A 17,656-nucleotide genomic window follows, 5' to 3' on the forward strand; every position below is an offset into this window, starting at 1 on the left:
GTGCATGCAGATTATAAAATAAACATGTGTCTACCCCCTGCCCCCACACACATACATGTGATTACCTGCAGTACATTGAAAGCATATATTTCGATTCACTGAAAGTGCATACTTTTCCTAACTATTTTATAAAACTACGCAAGTATATTTTGCATGCAAAAAAATAAAACTTGCTCACATAAAACCTTAATTTATCTACATAAGTTAGTGTATTTTAAAACGAGTGCATAATTGAAATCACCAGTTTTCTGATTCCTCCACAGTTCACCCACTGTCAGGGTTTCTGGAATCAGGGAAACCCACTTGAGGAGGGGCACGGGACTGCAAGGCAGGACTCTGGGTTGAACAAGGGCCGGTCTTCCGCCTAGCCAGCCCCCTCCCCTGCAGGTAGAGTCCTTGGGTTCTGGAGACCAGTAGCTCTTTGCGGCAGCAGTACATGGAAGTGAGCCCGTACAGGCTATAACCAGACTAGACAAGGCAAGGCTGAGCAGGCAAGGCTTGAATGAGGCAAGGCTGAAGGCAAGACTTGGATGAGGCAGGCAGGTCTGAGTAGGGTGGGCAAGGCAGGCAGGGCTGAGCAGTCAAGGCAAGACTGGGTACTGGGCAGGACCTGGAACTAGACAAAACACAGGCTGAGGCAAGGCAAGGACAGGACTCTGGTACAGGCAGGATTGAAAATACATGACAAGATTAACCAAGGACAAGGCCAAATAGGGCAGACTAGGGCAGGAATTACACAGAACAGAGAACATACAAGACCAAAGGCAACAAAGCACAGGAAGGCCTGGATAGGCCACAAGGCAGGGTAGTAGACAGAGTAGGCCCAAAGGACTCAAGGCAAGATACAAGACAGAGTAGGCCCAAAGGCCGCATGAAAAGGCAAGGCACAGAGCAAGAAAGCCTGAAGGCCACAAAGCAAAGCAAGGAGCAAGAAGGCCAAAAGGCCACAAGGCAAGGCAAGGAATGTGGGTCAAATCACAGAGCCAAGAGTGATACCATGAGAAGACAAAAGGTACACTGGCAAGGCTGGGTTACATAGGGCTGAGACTTAGGCGTGGCAAGAGCAGTGAGGAGAAGCTTAGCAAGGCTAGTGATGAGGCTTACTGAGGACGTCTACTGGTGGGGAGGTATCATTGCAGAAGTCAAGAAGGTAGGATAAGGCTGTGTAGCAGGCAAAATCTTAACATTATCCCCCTTTTAAGACTCCCTCCTTCTGGGTCCCATTTTTCCATGTAGGCTATGGTTATGTAGATAAGGCAAGGCTCAGCTGGAGTGACAAGGCGAGGCTTATTTGGAAGGTAAAAGGACTGCTGACTCGAGGTCTCTGAAAAGGGTGACTTGAGTATAAGGCACTGGCTCAGGATCTTTCGAAATCTGGACCACTGGCACAGGATGAGTGGAGAGCTGAAACATTGGCATGGGATGAGTGGAGCATAAGGCCTCTGGTTCAGGATCCATTGATAACTGGACATTCGGCACGGGGTGAGTAGAGAGTTGAACCACTGGATTGATGGACTGGGACTGGGACTGGGACTGGGACTGGGACTGGGACTCCCCCCCCCCCCCCAGAATGGCATGGCTGAATTGGACTCTTCCTGGAGTGGCACAGTTGACTTGGGCTCCTCCCAGAGGAGCATGAGTGGACTAGGCTCCTCTTAGAGTGGCACGGCTGAGTTGGACTCTTGTTGGAGTGGCACAGCTGGCTAGGGCTCCTCCCAGAGTAAGATGGCTGGCACAGATTTTCTTTGAGGCTGAGCATCAAGAACAACAGTGCCTCCCTTCTGTTGGTGCTGGGCTTGAGGACTGAAATCGCTTGAAGTTGGTAGAGGGCTGGACAAGGCAGGCACCCACTCTAGACTGTGGCTGCAGGTTCTTCCTGGAAAGGCTCAGCTGGAAGAGAAGGTACTTGCTGAGATAGATCCATTACACTGGATTGTTCCTACTGGAGTGGATCATCTGAACTGGAGTCCACCAGAGGCTGAGCTAGAGGTACGGCTGCTGAATCACGCTTCTCTTGAAGCAGTGGCTTGAATGGTGTTCTCCCTTTCTCATTACCTGATAAGAAGTGCTGAAGGTACCTGGAGACAGAACAGCAACCTAGCATGGACTCTGTGGAATAGCAAGAGGTTTGATCCCTGAGCTGGATTCTAAAATGACAGGCAGAAAAAATGTGCATGCTTTCTTCTTAGCTGTCAGTGCTCATCTAGTTAACCGGTTACTGCAATCAGGTGTGGTTCTCTGGGTTCTAGAGGCAGAATTAATTAGCTTTGCTTACTTCATGGTTTCTACTGATGGGGGCAGAACTGGATTAAGCAATGCTTTCACTTGCCTTGGGTTTTCTAAGCTGAAATCAAAAGATTTTACTTTTTCAGGCAAGGATTTTAAACCACGTGAACATGCTGTGATAGACTTAACTGTGCAGTTTAAATTAGCTGTGCAGTTAGCATTACCTTGACAAACTGTGCTTTTTTAAGAGATCCATGCTTTTTAGAAGACTTGTGCTGGGAGTTTCCTCAGTTGCTTACAAGAAAAGCTTGTCTGTGAGGGCTTAGACATCCACTTTTTACATCTCCAGCTTACAGTATTACAAGCAGGATATTGAAAGCAATGAAAGATCTTGAAAGAATCCTGAATTAAATAAACAAGGCAAAAGAATTTCTAAGGGGTCTGGTAGAAAGAAATCAGGAACATAATTATTCTTAATTGTATCAGAAAAAACTAGTTTGGACTGACTGGCAGGACTAAGGGTCCCATTCCACTTGTGCAGGCAGGTGTTGGTCTTCTCATTCTGTCAGGGTTTCTGGAATCAGGAAAATTCACCTGAGGTGCAGCATGGGACTGCAAGGCAGGACTCTGGGCCGAATAAGGGCCAGTCTTCTGTCTAGTCAGCTTTCTCCACTGCAGGTAGAGCCCTTGGGTTCTGGGGGCCAGCAGCAGCAGTACATGGGAGTGGAATCCTTATAGGGTAGAACCAGACTAGACAAGGCAAGGCTTGGACAAGGCAAAGCTGAAGGCAAAGTTTGGATGAGGCAGGAAGGGCTTGGCAGGCTTGGCAAGGCAGGTAGGGCTGAGGAAGAAAGTCAAAACTGGGTACTGGGAAGGATCTGGAACTAGACAAGAAAAGCATGTCTGTGAGGGCTTAGACATCCACTTTTTATATCTCCAGCTTACAGTATTACAAGACACAGGCTGAAGAAAAGCAAGGACAGGACTCTGGTACAGGCAGGACTAGACAGGATACTGGAACAGACAAGACTGGTTGGGCACATCAAGATTAACAAGGACAAGACCAAACAAGGAAGACTAGGGCAGGAATTAGACAAGGCAGCCAGGGATAACACAGAACAGAGAATATACAAGCCCAAATCACAGGAAGGCCTGGATAGGTCACAAGGCAGGGGAGTTGACAGAGTAGGCCCAAAGGCCTCAAAGCAAGATACAAAACAGAGTAGACCCAAAGGCCTCAAGAAAACACAAGGCACAGAGCAAGAAGGCCTGAAGGCCACAAGACAAGGAGCAAGAAGGCCGAAATGCCACAAGGCAAGGAACGGGGGTCAGGTCACATATCCAAGAGTGACACCATGAGAAAATAAAGGTACACTGGCAAGGCTGGATACATAAGGCTGAGTATTAGGTGTGGCAAGAGCAGAAAGGAGGACCTTAGTAAGGCTAGTGATGAGGCTTACTGAGGGCCTCTGCTGGTGGTGAGGCATCATTGCAGGAGTCAAGAAGGTAGGATAAGGCTGTGTAGCAAGCAAAATCCTAACACCCAGTTCTTCTCCAGGTCATCCCCTCCCAGATTTTCAGTCTGACCTATCCCCAGTTCACCCAGACTTCTCACCCAATCAGTTCTTGACAAGAGACCAGTCTGATATCAATTGTGCAAGATAAAGAGCAGGTGTAAAATCACATTAATAAGTTACCACATGCACCCGTGTACGTCTCTTATAAAATAGCAACTTAATAGATATACCTATCAGCCCTGCTCTGGTATGCCCCTGGACTGCCTCTTTTTTATGCAGGTCAATATACATGCAAAAGCAAAACTAATCGCATATTTTTGATGTTTATAAAATAGCATGTATATAAGCTACTTATGCACAGTGGGGTAGATTTTCAAACCGCGCGATTTGGCGTACTTTTGCTGGCGCATCAGGCGCAAGCAAAAGTACGCGGGATTTTAATAGATACGCGTGTAGCCGCTAAAATCCTGGATCGGCGCGCGCAAGGCTATCAATTCCATATAGCCGGCGCGCGCCGAGCCGCGCACCCTACCCCCGTTCCCTCCAAGGCCGCTCCGAAATCGGAGCGGCCTCGGAGGGAACTTTCTTTTGCCCTCCCCTCACCTTCCCCTCCCTTCCCCTACCTAACCCACCCGCCCGGCCCTGGCTAAACCCCCCCCCTTACCTTTGTCGGGGGATTTACGCCTCCCGGAGGGAGACGTAAATCCCCGCGCGCCAGCGGGCCGCTAGCGCGCCGGGACGCAACCTGGGGGCGGGTCCGGAGGGCGCGGCCACGCCCCCGGACCACCCCGGGCCGTAGCCACGCCCCCGGGCCTGCCCCCAGAACGCTCCCGACACGCCCCGAAAACGCCGCACGGTTCGGGCCCGCCCCCGACACGCCCCCCTCAGAAAACCCTGGGACTTACGCGAGTCCCGGGGCTCTGCGCGCGCCGGTAGGCCTATGTAAAATAGGCTCACCGGCGTGCAGGGCCCTGCTCGCCTAAATCCGCCCGGGTTTGGGCGGATTTAGGCGAGCAGGGCTCTTAAAATCTGCCCCATACTGTATATGCTAATTTTATGCACGTAAATGCTTTAAAAATTCACCCCTTAAAGTATATTGTTATCTATCACAGATGGCCAGCATTATAAGCTTTTTAAGAAGCAGCTCACAAACTTTTTTAGTACTGGGGACCTATGGCCCTAGCACTTCTAAACATTCTTCTAATTTGCATTTGGAAAGGGATCTTGCTGTTAAATCTGGAGACCCTTGGCAAGTAAGTGTATGGTAAGACCTTCTAGGGATTGTACATTTTTTCACTGTGACCAGTTTTACAGGAGAAAGCCGAAAAATCAGCACCTGTTTTGCTGTGCCCCTGGTCTTTCCAGCTCCTAAATTCAGGTCTACTATCAAAAGCCCCTAGGAGGATCATCTGAGAGGTTCTTCCCTGGTCTTCTAGGAGGCTTCACCAGACATACTACATAAAGGACTGAGCGAGTTGAAAACTCATGTGATACTTAATGTGGAATACTGAGGGGAAGAAACTGAGGAGAGAAGAGACTTCTCCTTTTGCCCAGCTTGGCAGGGACTTCTTTCTTTGGGTTGAGGAAGTATTCCTACTCTGCTGAGAGCTGGTCTCCTCAGTGATTTATTCTTCTCTAGTGAATAGATTGGAGTTTACCAACTTTACTGAGAATTATCTGTGGAAATGAATGTAAGCCCCTCCTCAGTTCACGAGAAAGGGGTTTAGTTAGTAAAATGTAGAACTTTCCAGTGGTATGAGGTGTGTAGAAGAAGGTGATTGGCTGTAGGTTCCTTCTCCCTCAAAAGAGGATTGGTTGGGTAGGAGTATAAATTGCATTATTTATTGGAAAGTTTTTATTAACTGCTTACATTAGTAACACCATTCTAAGTGGAGAACACGAGGCATGAGGAGCTGCCTAAGCAGGAGTTCCTGGGAGAGTTTGTGAAGGGAATCTTGGAGTATAGTTAGGATTTTTCTGGAGTGAACCAAGGGACTTTGCTCTGGTACAATCTGTGGACCACTAGGAGGATAAGGACCCTCACTCCTCAGGGACACCTACTATTCCTGGGGAAGCCCTGGTTTGAGAGGCAAATAACGAGAAAAAGTCTGGTGTCTCTTTACAATTTTCCTCCTTGGGAGACTGAAGAGTGTTAAGAGCTTTAGCGGGAGATTGGGAGAGAGACATGAGAGATGAAGTGAGTTGAAGGGATCTGAGAATAACTGTGTGTAAAAATTACGGGAATATTGAGACTTTCACGGAAGAATGGTGAAAGTGTTGGAGAATTATGAATTGTGTTGCGGAACGTTTTCATGTTATTCTTGAACTCTGCTTTGGACTATCTTTTATATTTGAAAATAAACTGTTTTTCTTATTTGGAACACAATCCTCAGGTGTAGGTTTTTTTTATATTCCTTTTGGACCTCATGGCAGTAGCAGTTCCCCAATGGACTGAACCATGGTCAAGGCCTGTAGCCTGTTTTTCCTGATACTGCAGTATCTAAAAGTGACCCCTGCAATAGGGGGAAGGGGAGAAATAGAGTTACATGAACTTTTTAATAAATTTTGCTTCTGTGAATAAAATAAACATGGTTGGAATCCACCAATACTGTTCTTAGCTTGAAATGTTTTCTAGGGTTCGGATCCTGCAGTCCATAACTTCCAGTGGTTTCCCCTGCATGAAAAGCTAGGTCTGTGCTATCCATGGTGTCAGAAAAGTCTGGTCAGCCTAACAGAGTGAAGCTCTGATCCTGGCTGGTCCACTACACCATCTGCTAGATCACAATTAACTAAGTATCCAGTAGATAGGGTAGGGATTGGAACTCTCCCAACAATAGCCAGTTACACTAGTTCAAACCCAAAAGCAGTCTGCAGGTTCCTCAAATTAGTTATCAAACTTAAAATAAACTCCTGAAATTGATGAATCCTACAGACAATTTGTCATGTCCACAGCAGATAAATTTAATGCTGATTTGAAAAAAATTTGCAAACAATTCTGTTAAATTTGAACCCGACTGAAATTCTCATCAAAGTTAACTTTAGATGTCAATAAGTAAGGCAATTTGATCCACCTAATCTGCACATTTGATGTTGTCTATATATCTCTACACTTCCTTGCCCTTAAAACCATTTTTTGTCCTCTGGAGATCTCCCATATCTTAGGGATGTGAATCGTTTTTCAACGATTAAAATTATCGTCCGATAATGTTTATATCGTCTTAAATCGTTATAGAACACGATACAATAGAAATTCTAACGATTTATCGTTAAAAATCGTTAAATCGTGTTAGTGCGCACTAACTCCCCGTTAGTGCGCACTAACTCGATTTAGTGCGCACTAACTGAAAATGATACAAATAAACACTTTCCAGGTCACTGAAGGTCAGTTAGGAATGAATATGTGTTCCTATTGGCTGGCTGCCCTCTTATCTATTGATGTTACCAAGGTTACCACTGAGGTGATGGTTGGGGGGATGGGAAATGGAACTGGAAACTAACGAACACCAACAGAAAATGAAACAAAGTGTTCACACTTCCCAGGTCAGTAAAGGTCACTTAGGAATGAATATGTATGTATGTATTCCTATTGGCTGGCTGTGCTCTTATCTATTGATGTTACCAAGGCTAATACTGAGGTAATGGTTGGGGGGATGTGAAATGGAAACAGTTGGAAGCTTGACAAAAAAAGTAATGTAATGATCAGCACTCATGTGACTAGAACTTGTTTGTTTATTATTTTTGTTAGCAGGCACCTGAAATGCTAGTGCATGTTGAATTTGCCAATCACTGTGCATTTTAGAAAGGTGGTCCTGGCTGGAACTGTACACAGTTCAAATATATGTAATTGATTGTTGGTAAGTGTATTTTTTAAGTAGCCACACTGGCACAAGTATGTATACTTTTCCTCCTACTTAACTCACTAGCTCAGCTTTGTAAGAAGGGCTTCTCTGCTTGTGTGTTGTTTTTGTTTGGTGTGAGGAGAGCAGAAACATCAGATCTTTATTCAATCTACTACAGTCATCTCTTACAGTGCCCTATCCCTATTAATACCAGGAGTGTTGTGATCTTCCTGCACACAGTGCCCTAACCCTGATACCAGTCTGAGACAGCTCCCTCCCTGCATTACTAGTGAGAGGCTGGCTTCACAGACAGGGGGGAGCTGCCTGACCCTCACTCCTGACTTCCCCCATGTCCCAGCTAGTGAATGGTGTGTGGGTGAGGGGGGGGGGGGGAGGATGGTGAAGTCTGAGACAGCTCCCTCCCTGCATTACTAGTGAGAGGCTGGCTTCACAGACATGGGGGAGCTGCCTGACCCTCACTCCTGACTTCCCCCATGTCCCAGCTAGTGAATGGTGTGTGGGTGAGGGGGGGGGGGGGGAGGGTGGTGAAGTCTGAGACAGCTCCCTCCCTGCATTACTAGTGAGAGGCTGGCTTCACAGACAGGGGGGAGCTGCCTGACCCTCACTCCTGACTTCCCCCATGTCCCAGCTAGTGAATGGTGTGTGGGTGAGGGGGGGGGGGGGGAGGATGGTGAAGTCTGAGACAGCTCCCTCCCTGCATTTCTAGTGAGAGGCTGGCTTCACAGACAGGGGGGAGCTGCCTGACCCTCACTCCTGACTTCCCCCATGTCCCAGCTAGTGAATGGTGTGTGGGTGAGGGGGGGGGAGGATGGTGAAGTCTGAGACAGCTCCCTCCCTGCATTACTAGTGAGAGGCTGGCTTCACAGACAGGGGGGAGCTGCCTGACCCTCACTCCTCCGGGGGATTGTGATCTTCCTGCACACAGTGCCCTATCCCTGATACCAGGGGTGTTGTGATCTTCCTGCATGCAGTGCCCTATCCCTATTAATACCAGGAGTGTTGTGATCTTCCTGCATGCAGTGCCCTATCCCTATTAATACCAGGAGTGTTGTGATCTTCCTGCATGCAGTGCCCTATCCCTGATACCGGGATGTGTGCAAGAAGATCACAACACCCCCGGTATCAGGAATAGGGCACTGTGTGCAGGAAGATCACAACACCCCCAGTATCAGGAATAGGGCACTATGTGCAGGAAGATCACAACACCCCTGGTATTAGGGATAGGGCACTGTGTGCAGGAAGATCACAACACTCCTGGTATTAATAGGGATAGGGCACTGTGTGCAGGAAGATCACAATACCCCTGGTATCAGGGTTAGGGCACAAGTTCTAGTCACATTGACTGATCACATTACTTGTTTTGTCAAGCTACCAACTGTTTCCTTTTCCCATCCCCCATATACTGTCAGTAGGAAACTTGGTAACATGAATAAATAAGAGGGCAGCCAATAGGAATACATATTCATTCCTAAACTGACCTTAACTGACCTGAAAAGTGTCAATTGTATCATTTTCAGTTAGTGCGCACTAACTCCCAGTTAGTGCGCACTAACTCCCGTTAGTGCGCACTAACTCGAGTTAGTGCGCACTAATCGGAAAAAACGATTTTTAACGATTTTTTAACTAAAAAATTGTGCCTAAGACGATTTTCTTGCCCTGCCACACGATTTCTATCGTTAAGACGATATGGAAAACGATTCACATCCCTAATCTTCATTATACAAGCCTGATTATCTGCAGAAGATTGCTACTCTTTCTATTTTCTGTTAGATGGGAAGTGCACCCACACCATCTTGCCGCCTGTGCTATGTAACTTGACCCCTCCTCACCACCACCACCACTAACTTCTTATTGTCTTTCAGAGTATACAAAGCTTTACTATCACTCCGTGCGGATCTATCTTGCCACCTCTCCCTAGGAGTTTAATAAATCCATATTGCCACTCTGTTCAAGTAGGCTTTGTCATGTCTTGCTACTAGCCCTCTACCATTCCAGGCAGATTGACATCTACATTTTCATACCTAATCCCAGACCCAGGCTCCTATTTTTTTACCCCACTTCCCCCAACTCCTGCCCTTTTTACCACCTTTTGTATCTTTTGAAAACATGCTTGAATTCTGTCACAATTTTGGTGGAATCTAAAATGTTTTGCACATCTTTAGTCAATATTCACAAAAAATATACAGGTCTATATATATAAAAACTGAATACTTTTAATTTCATTTTTTTTTTGGGGGGGGAGGGAGTCAATTAGTTTGCTTATGCAGCTTTTTATCCAAATATTCTTATTCCTTTCAGTGACACTTTCATAGGTCAGTAAGAATGAGAATAATTCTAGGTAGTTAGATCTACTGGTGTTTTGTATTGCATAGTTAAAAGTCTTTGCTTCTAGGTGATGGGAATACTAATTAGGACACATGAACAGATGATTCATGATGACAACATAATGGGGTAGATTTTAAAAGCGGCCTCGGAGGGAACGGAGGCAGGCTGCGCGGCTCGGCGCGTGCAGGCTGCCAATTTTGCGCAGCCTTGCGCGTGCCGACCCCGGATTTTAAAAGATACGCATATCTTTTAAAATCCGGCATACTTTTGTTTGCGCCGGTTGTGCGAACAAAAGTACGTGCGCGGATTTTTTTAAAATCTGCCCCAATATTTTCAGAAATGGGAATGGTAGTCTCGTATATAAACATCAAACATCCTTTCATATTCTAGACTCCCAATGACTTAAAGATAGTTTACATGAAGACAGATTCTCTAGCATCATGAACTTGTGAGTTGTGCTAGTGACATCTTGAAATTAACTATACATTTTTTTTTCTTTTTTAGCTCTGAAGCGTGGCTATACTTGTACCATCTGCAATGTAACCCTAAACTCAGTAGAACAATATCATGCTCACCTGCAAGGGTCAAAACATCAGGCAAAGTGAGTATGTATAGTTAGTATCACACATATACATATGCATTCAAGGAGAGAAAGAATATCAAAAGGTGTGCTAAAAAGCTGTATTTTATTTTTTGCTACTCTACTTCCTCATTTTACAGGGAAAGAATATTCTATTGAAGACAACTGAACATAGATAATGAGCTGCTTTGCATAATTATGCAGATCATTACCTAGTCTGCTCAGAAACAAAATTCACAAATGCTAAATTTCTTGCACTAAAATCTCTAATATCATTCAATAACATGTACTATCAGCAATTTTAGCATGCAAAATTGCATTTGTGAATTTGGCTATACTTTATTACATCGGTCTCTAGATTCTCCTTGTCTTTTATTTCTCTTTTAATAAGTTTATTTGCATTCACTCTGATGGTTATATCCTAGGAGTTCATTTTTAAAGAGGGCAAGAATGTCTTTTGTGTGGGTAAGCCTTTTGTTTGCTAGGATATCCCAAACCACTCTACTAATGGCCGTAGCTGATATGCACTATAGTAAATGTTCAGTATTTGATATTGTTTGATACTCTTTGGATAAGTAAAGTCCACTTTTGGCTATTCTAGGTGTCCTATAGTTTCAAATGTGCTCAAATTGACTTCATAGTATACACTTATTTCCTTCAGTGTCCCAATTGGCAACCAGTAAAATACATAACACAGTCTGAGAAAGAAATATATCTTAGAATTGCAGTTCTGCCCATCCAGAATAGCATAGATCTTTGTGTAAATTTGCAGATCTTTATATAGAAATGTAAGAAATTCTGAATAGCTTGTAGAATGTAACATTTCCTATTAGTCAGGTTGATTCAGAGATATTTTATCATAGCTCAGTCCATTTAAATGGGAATTTTTCCTATATTTTTTAAATTATTTCCCCTCCGGGATATATTTAAAGCTTTTGGTTTCCTGAGGTCGACTTTATATCCACTCTTCCATCATCCACTAAATTCTTCATAACAGAAGCTATGGAGGTATGGGGCTTTGAAATCAACAGTTTCAAATTATCTGAAAATATGGACAGCTCATGTTCGATTTCCTCATTGTTATTCCCGCTACATGTTTTTGTTTTTTTTTTACTTAATGTTTATTGTATTTTTAAATAACACTAGAGGGTAATCACAAAATTATTTAATACATTGTTTTCTTGTTGGAATTGTGGACCCTTGGACTGGGACAAGTGTTGGTACTACCACTAAGGGGCATCCCCCAATGGCCCTCATCGCTGGCTGGTGGTGCAGGTGAGGAAGACCTGGCTGGAGCTTCATCTATACCAGCCCTCGTTCCCCTCAAGTTGAGCCCTTGGGTACCGGGGCCGGCAGGTCTTAGGTGCAGGTCGCCTCGACGGAGACTGGAGCAGCGGCAGGCAGAGGTGGTCAGGAGTCCAGGTCGAGGCTGGCAGCAAAGGTACAAAATGAGAGAGTCCATTCCGAAGATCCGGGACAGGCAGCAGACAAGCAAGATGAGGAACCAGGCCAAGGGTCAAGACAGGCAGCAAATGAGCAGAGATGAGGAAGCAAGCCGAAGTCAGAACCAGGAGATCAAGCTGAGGATGGGAGCACAGGAATTGGAGGATGAGGAGAGGTACGGAGACAGGAACACTGGAACGGATAGGAATGCAGGAACTGGAACCACCGGAACAGGACTCAGGAACCAAGGACAGGATCAGGATCAGAATCAGGAACAGGAGACAGGAACTTGGAGACATCAGGAACTTGGAACAGCAAGTAGCACTACGAGGAGGTGGATCTTTTGCAAAGGCGAAGAACTGGGGACTGAGGCAGGGTTTAAATACCCCTCAGTCCTGATGTCATCAATCGGGGCTGGGCTGAAGTTTCCCGCTGTGGTCCCTTTAAAAGGCGGGGACTTACGCACGTGTGCGCCTAGGGAGAGGCCTGCAGGAAGGAGGACGGCGGCATCCAGAGCCGCATGGGAGGCCCGCCGGCAGCTGACTCTGGCGTGGAGCGCGCCGCGTCTGCCAGGAGAGGACTCACTGATGTCGGTGTCGTCAGATGTCTCTGTGTTCCAGAGGTCCCTCGTCCAGGCTTCCCGATGTCTTGTTTCCTGATGTTCCAGCTCTTCCTGATGTTTTGCTCCTGTGTCTTCAAGTACTCCTGACTTGCCAGCTCCGTGGTTCTCCGGATGACTCTTCTCCATCTTTGGAATTGCCAGCAGCTGGATTCGTTTCCTGCGCTCTTGAGCCTTCTTGTCCTGCCAGCCCTTGTGGTTCTCTGGATGACACTGGCTCCGTCATTGGAGTCTCACCTCGGCTGGATTCCTTTCCTGCGCTTGTCCCGCTCCCCACGTGATCCGTGACCAGCCTCCTCAGGCTGTGTAGGGCACGCAGTGGGACAGGGTGGTCCGCGACCAGCCCATTGGGTCTGCCCGTGAAGGTGGGCTGTGTAGGGCGCCCTGAGAGACAGCGCCAATGTCCACCTTCCCTGCTTCTCGCCTCATCTGTGTTGTCTTTGCATCAGCCCTCGTCTGTGATGTCTTCGCATCAGCCCTCGTCTGTGATGTCTTCTGTGTTCCAAGGACTCTGTCTGCCCTCGTCCTCTGTCCAGCCTTCCACCCATTGCCGTACCCAGCGGCAGGTCCGAAAGGGCTTGGAATGGTCGGAGGACTGTTCATCAATCAACATTGCGTTGTTGGTTGTTCGGGGCATGCAGGTCCGGTTGAGGGTCAGACCTTGTTCCCTAGTCCTTGCTTCAGCCATGTCCTGCTCTCGTTACCCATTATCGCACCAGCTCACCTCCCGCGGTGTGGCTTGGGGCTCCTCCCTGGGTCATGCTGTGGCCCAAGGGCTCACTTCACCTGCTATAGAGACGACCGCACCCCTGTGCCTATAACCATAGCCGAAGGCCTCCCAGCCCTCGGTCCTTAACAACTGCCGGAGGGCGCGCTCATAACAGAATCCAAAGGCCTCCAAGCCCTCGGCTCATAACAGTTCTGAAGAAGATTTGACAGGGATTCCTTTTGACCCCCTCTTGGTGCCTCTAGAACACTCGTTTCCACCAAAGGACCTTTCCTATTCCAAATTTCTGGACAAGTTGAGAAAAGCACTATGGGGCGGATTTTAAAAGCCCTGCTCGCGTAAATCCGCCCGGAGTTATGCGAGCAGGGCCTTGCGCGCCGGCACGCCTATTTTCCATAGGCCTGCCGGCGCACGCAGAGCCCCGGGACTCGCGTAAGTCCCGGGGTTTTTTGTCGAGGGCGTGTCAGGGGCGGGGCTGATCGACGCGGCGTTTTGGGGGCGGGACGCGGTGTTTCAGGGGCGGGCCCGGGGGCATGGTTTCGGCCTGGGGCGGTCCGGGGGCATGGCCGTGCCCTCCAGAACCGCCTCTGGGTTGCGTCTTGGCGCGCCAGCAGCCCGCTGGCGCGCGGGGATTTACTTCTCCCTCCGGGAGGCGTAAATCCCCGGACAAAGGTAGGGGGGGGGTTTAGATAGGGCCGGGGGGGTGGGTTAGGTAGAGGAAGGGAGGGAACGGAGGCAGGCTGCGCGGCTCGGCGCGCGCCAGCTGCCCAAAATCGGCAGCCTTGCGCGCGCCTATCCTGGATTTTAGCAGATACGCGCGGCTATGCGCATATCTACTAAAATCCAGCATACTTTTGTTTGCGCCTGGAGCGCGAACAAAAGTACGCGAACGCGCCATTTTTAAAAATCTACCCCTATGAGTAAATGTGCATAGGGATAAAGATGCTCATGCAAAGGTCATTGGCCTTTTCCAGATTCTGAAAAGATTGGCGGGACCAGCAGCCATCCCGATTGACAAGATTCTGAAACTTAGATGTGTTGAATTATATTAACTAAACAGGTGCCATCAAATACTGTAACATAGTTTCATATTAAATATTACTTAGTGGTTGTGATAAGTCATGTCTACTTTAAGTATATCGGCTATAAGATAAATTAACACTTAAGTCTGGTCCTCTGTTGTTGCAATCGAATAGAGGTAAAGTAAAATAAAATATACACAATACCATTTACAGTAAGCAAACATGCTTTATCTATTTTATTAACTTTTTAATTAAACAAATGCATAGACTGAGTATAGTCTATTTTATGTGTTAAGAGTCATTTGCAACTTTCCTCTCTAGGTAGTTTAGGTTCGCAAGACCTTCTTAAATCTATTAACTTTATGCAGTTTATCTTGTTCACTTATTTGCATCCTGACATCTTTAATTATTACTTCTTGGAATTTTTTCTATCTAATAGCCCTCTCGATCAGCTTGCCCTTAATTACTCCTTTGAAAGCAGCCCACACATATGCCTATCCTACTTCTCGGTTGTCATTAATCCAAAAGTATTTTCCGATTGTCATTTTAGTTTCCTCTAGTATTCATTTCTCTCCCTTAGCTTGCTTTCACATTAAATTCCCCTCAATTTTCCTGTGTGGCTCTATTTTTAGCTTTCCTAAGTCCTCCCACATAAAAGTGTGATCAGACCAAGTGATGCTTTCTATACCAGCACTCACCAGGCTGTTTCTAAATTTACAGTCTATGAATGTATAGAATACGTGAGACCTCATTTGGAATACTGTGTACAGTTCTGGGGACTGCACCTTGAAAAGGAAATAAATTGGTTGGAGTTAGTCTAGAAGGTGGCTATTAAAATGGTCAGTGGTCTTTGTTCTAAAGCATATGGGGATAGACGCAAAGATCTAAACATGTTCACCCTAGAAGAAAGGTGAGATATGATAGAGACTTTAATTTAAAAGGCTTTTATGCACAGGAGGCAGGCCTGTGCATAGAAGCCTTTTACAATAGAAAGGAGGCTTCAGAATGAGGGGTTCATGGGATGAGGGTGAAAAGGGGGTAAACTCAGGAGTAATCATAGCATTGAGTGTCACATGTATGATTTTTTACCCGCCGGTGAGAGATTGTATGTGTGCACTAGGTGCAAAGAGCTCCTGGCTTTCAGGGAGCAAGTCCGATCTCTGGAGGCTAGAGTAGCAGACTTGGAGGAGCTGAGGCAGACAGAGAGGTGCATTGATGAGAACTTCAGGGACATAGTAGCCAAGTCCCAACTCTACTCTGGCAGCTCTGGTGCTGCCTTGGATCAGAAAGGTCTCCCAATAGGAGAACATCACCCTGGTGTAGCAGGAAGTGATCCTGTAGCAAGGACCTGCTCTCCAGGTGATGTATTGTCCTCTCGCACTGAGGACAAATCTCCCAGGGCTACTGCCCAGGAGGGAAGGGTTAGGCCGGCCATCATAGTTGGTGATTCAATTATTAGAAATGTAGATAGCAGGGTGGCTGGTGGACGTGAGGACCGCCTGGTAACTTGCCTGCCTGGTGCGAAGGTGGCAGACCTCACGCTTCACCTAGATAGGATTATAGACAGTGCTGGGGAGGAGCTGGTTGTCGTGGTACATGTGGGCACCAATGACATAGGAAAATGTGGGAGAGAGGTTCTGGAAGCCAAATTTAGGATTTTATGTAGGAAGCTGAAATCCAGAACCTCCAGGGTGGCATTCTCTGAAATGCTTCCTGTTCCACGTGCAGGTCCCCAGAGGCAGGCAGAGCTCCAGAGTTTCAATGCGTGGCTGAGACGATGGTGCAGGGAAGAGGGATTCAGTTTTGTAAGGAACTGTGGAAACTTTTGGGGAAAGGGGAGACTTTTCTGAAAGGATGGGCTCCACCTTAACCAGAGTGGAATCAAGCTGCTGGCACTAACTTTCAAAAAGGAGATAGAGCAGCTTTTAAACTAGAACAAGGGGGAAAGCCGACAGTCACTCAGCAGTGCATGGTTCGGAGAAATGTATCCTTGAAGGATACTAACGAAACAGGAGAGTTAGGGCATCCCAACAGAGAGGTTCCATTAAATGCAAACATAGTTCATATACCTATATGTAAAAAATCACCAAAGCTAATGATTTCCGAATTATCCCAAACAATTGAAAAGCAGGTTGTTAAAACAAGCAAAAAACACACTTTGAAATGTCTGTATGCCAATGCCAGAAGTCTAAGAAGTAAGATGGGAGAGTTAGTGTTTAGCAGCAAATGATGAGATTGACATAATTGGCATCACAGAGACTTGGTGGAAGGAGGATAACCAATGGGACAGTGCTATATCAGGGTACAAATTATATCGCAATGATAGGGAGGATCAACTTGGTGGGGGTATGGCACTTTATGTCCGGGAGGGTATAGAGTCCAACAGGATAAAGATCATACAAGAGACTAAATGCTCAGTAGAATCTATATGGGTAGAAATCCCATGTGTGTTGGGTAAGAGTATAGTGATAGGAGTATACTACCGTCCACCTGGACAAAATGGTCAGACAGATGATGAAATGCTAAGAGAAATCAGGGAAGCAAACAAATTTGGCAGTGCAATAATAATGGGAGATTTCAATTACCCCAATATTGACTGGGTAAATGTAACATCAGGACTTGCTAGAGACATAAAGTTCCTGGATGTAATAAATGATTGCTTCATGGAGCAATTGGTTCAGGAACCAACAAGAGAGGGAGCTATTTTAGATTTAATTCTTAGTGGAACGCAAGATTTGGTGAGAGAAGTAACGGTGGTGGGGCCACTTGGTAACAGTGATCATAACATGATCAAATTTAAACTAATAACTGGAAGGGGGACAATAAGTAAATCTGCAGCTCTAACACTAAATTTTAACAAGGGAAACTTTGATAAAATGAGAAAAATAGTTAGAAAAAACTGAAAGGTGCAGCTGCAAAGGTTAAAAGTGTTCAACAGGCATGGACATTGTTTAAAAATACAATCCTAGAGGCGCAGTCCATATGTATTCCGCGCATTAAGAAAGGTGGAAGGAAAAACGATTACCATCATGGTTAAAAAGTGAGGTGAAAGAGGCTATTTTAGCCAAAAAAACATCCTTCAAAAACTGGAAGAAGGATCCATCTGAAGAAAATAGGATAAAACATAAGCATTGTCAAGCTAAGTGTAAAACATTGATAAGACAGGCAAAGAGAGAATTTGAAATGAAATTGGCCATAGAGGCAAAAACTCATAATAAAAACTTTTTAAAATATATCCAAAGCAAGAAACCTGTGAGGGAGTCGGTTGGACCATTAGATGACAGAGGGGTTAAAGGGGCTCTTAGGGAAGATAAGGCCATTGCAGAAAGACTAAATG

The 17,656-nt window shown here is 46.1% G+C and overlaps 1 protein-coding gene across 1 annotated transcript in view; it reads left to right on the forward strand.

Moving 5' to 3' along the window:
• ZMAT4 (zinc finger matrin-type 4) overlaps positions 1-17,656 on the forward strand; it is a 556,227-nt gene that overhangs the window by 447,025 nt on the left and 91,546 nt on the right. Inside the window, exon 6 of the mRNA XM_029604135.1 lies at positions 10,433-10,529. Within this exon, the coding sequence (XP_029459995.1) occupies positions 10,433-10,529 (97 nt within the window). The remainder of the gene's footprint in view (positions 1-10,432; positions 10,530-17,656) is intronic.

The sequence above is a fragment of the Rhinatrema bivittatum genome, chromosome 5 (assembly GCF_901001135.1).
Source record: "Rhinatrema bivittatum chromosome 5, aRhiBiv1.1, whole genome shotgun sequence".
NCBI lineage: Eukaryota > Metazoa > Chordata > Amphibia > Gymnophiona > Rhinatrematidae > Rhinatrema > Rhinatrema bivittatum.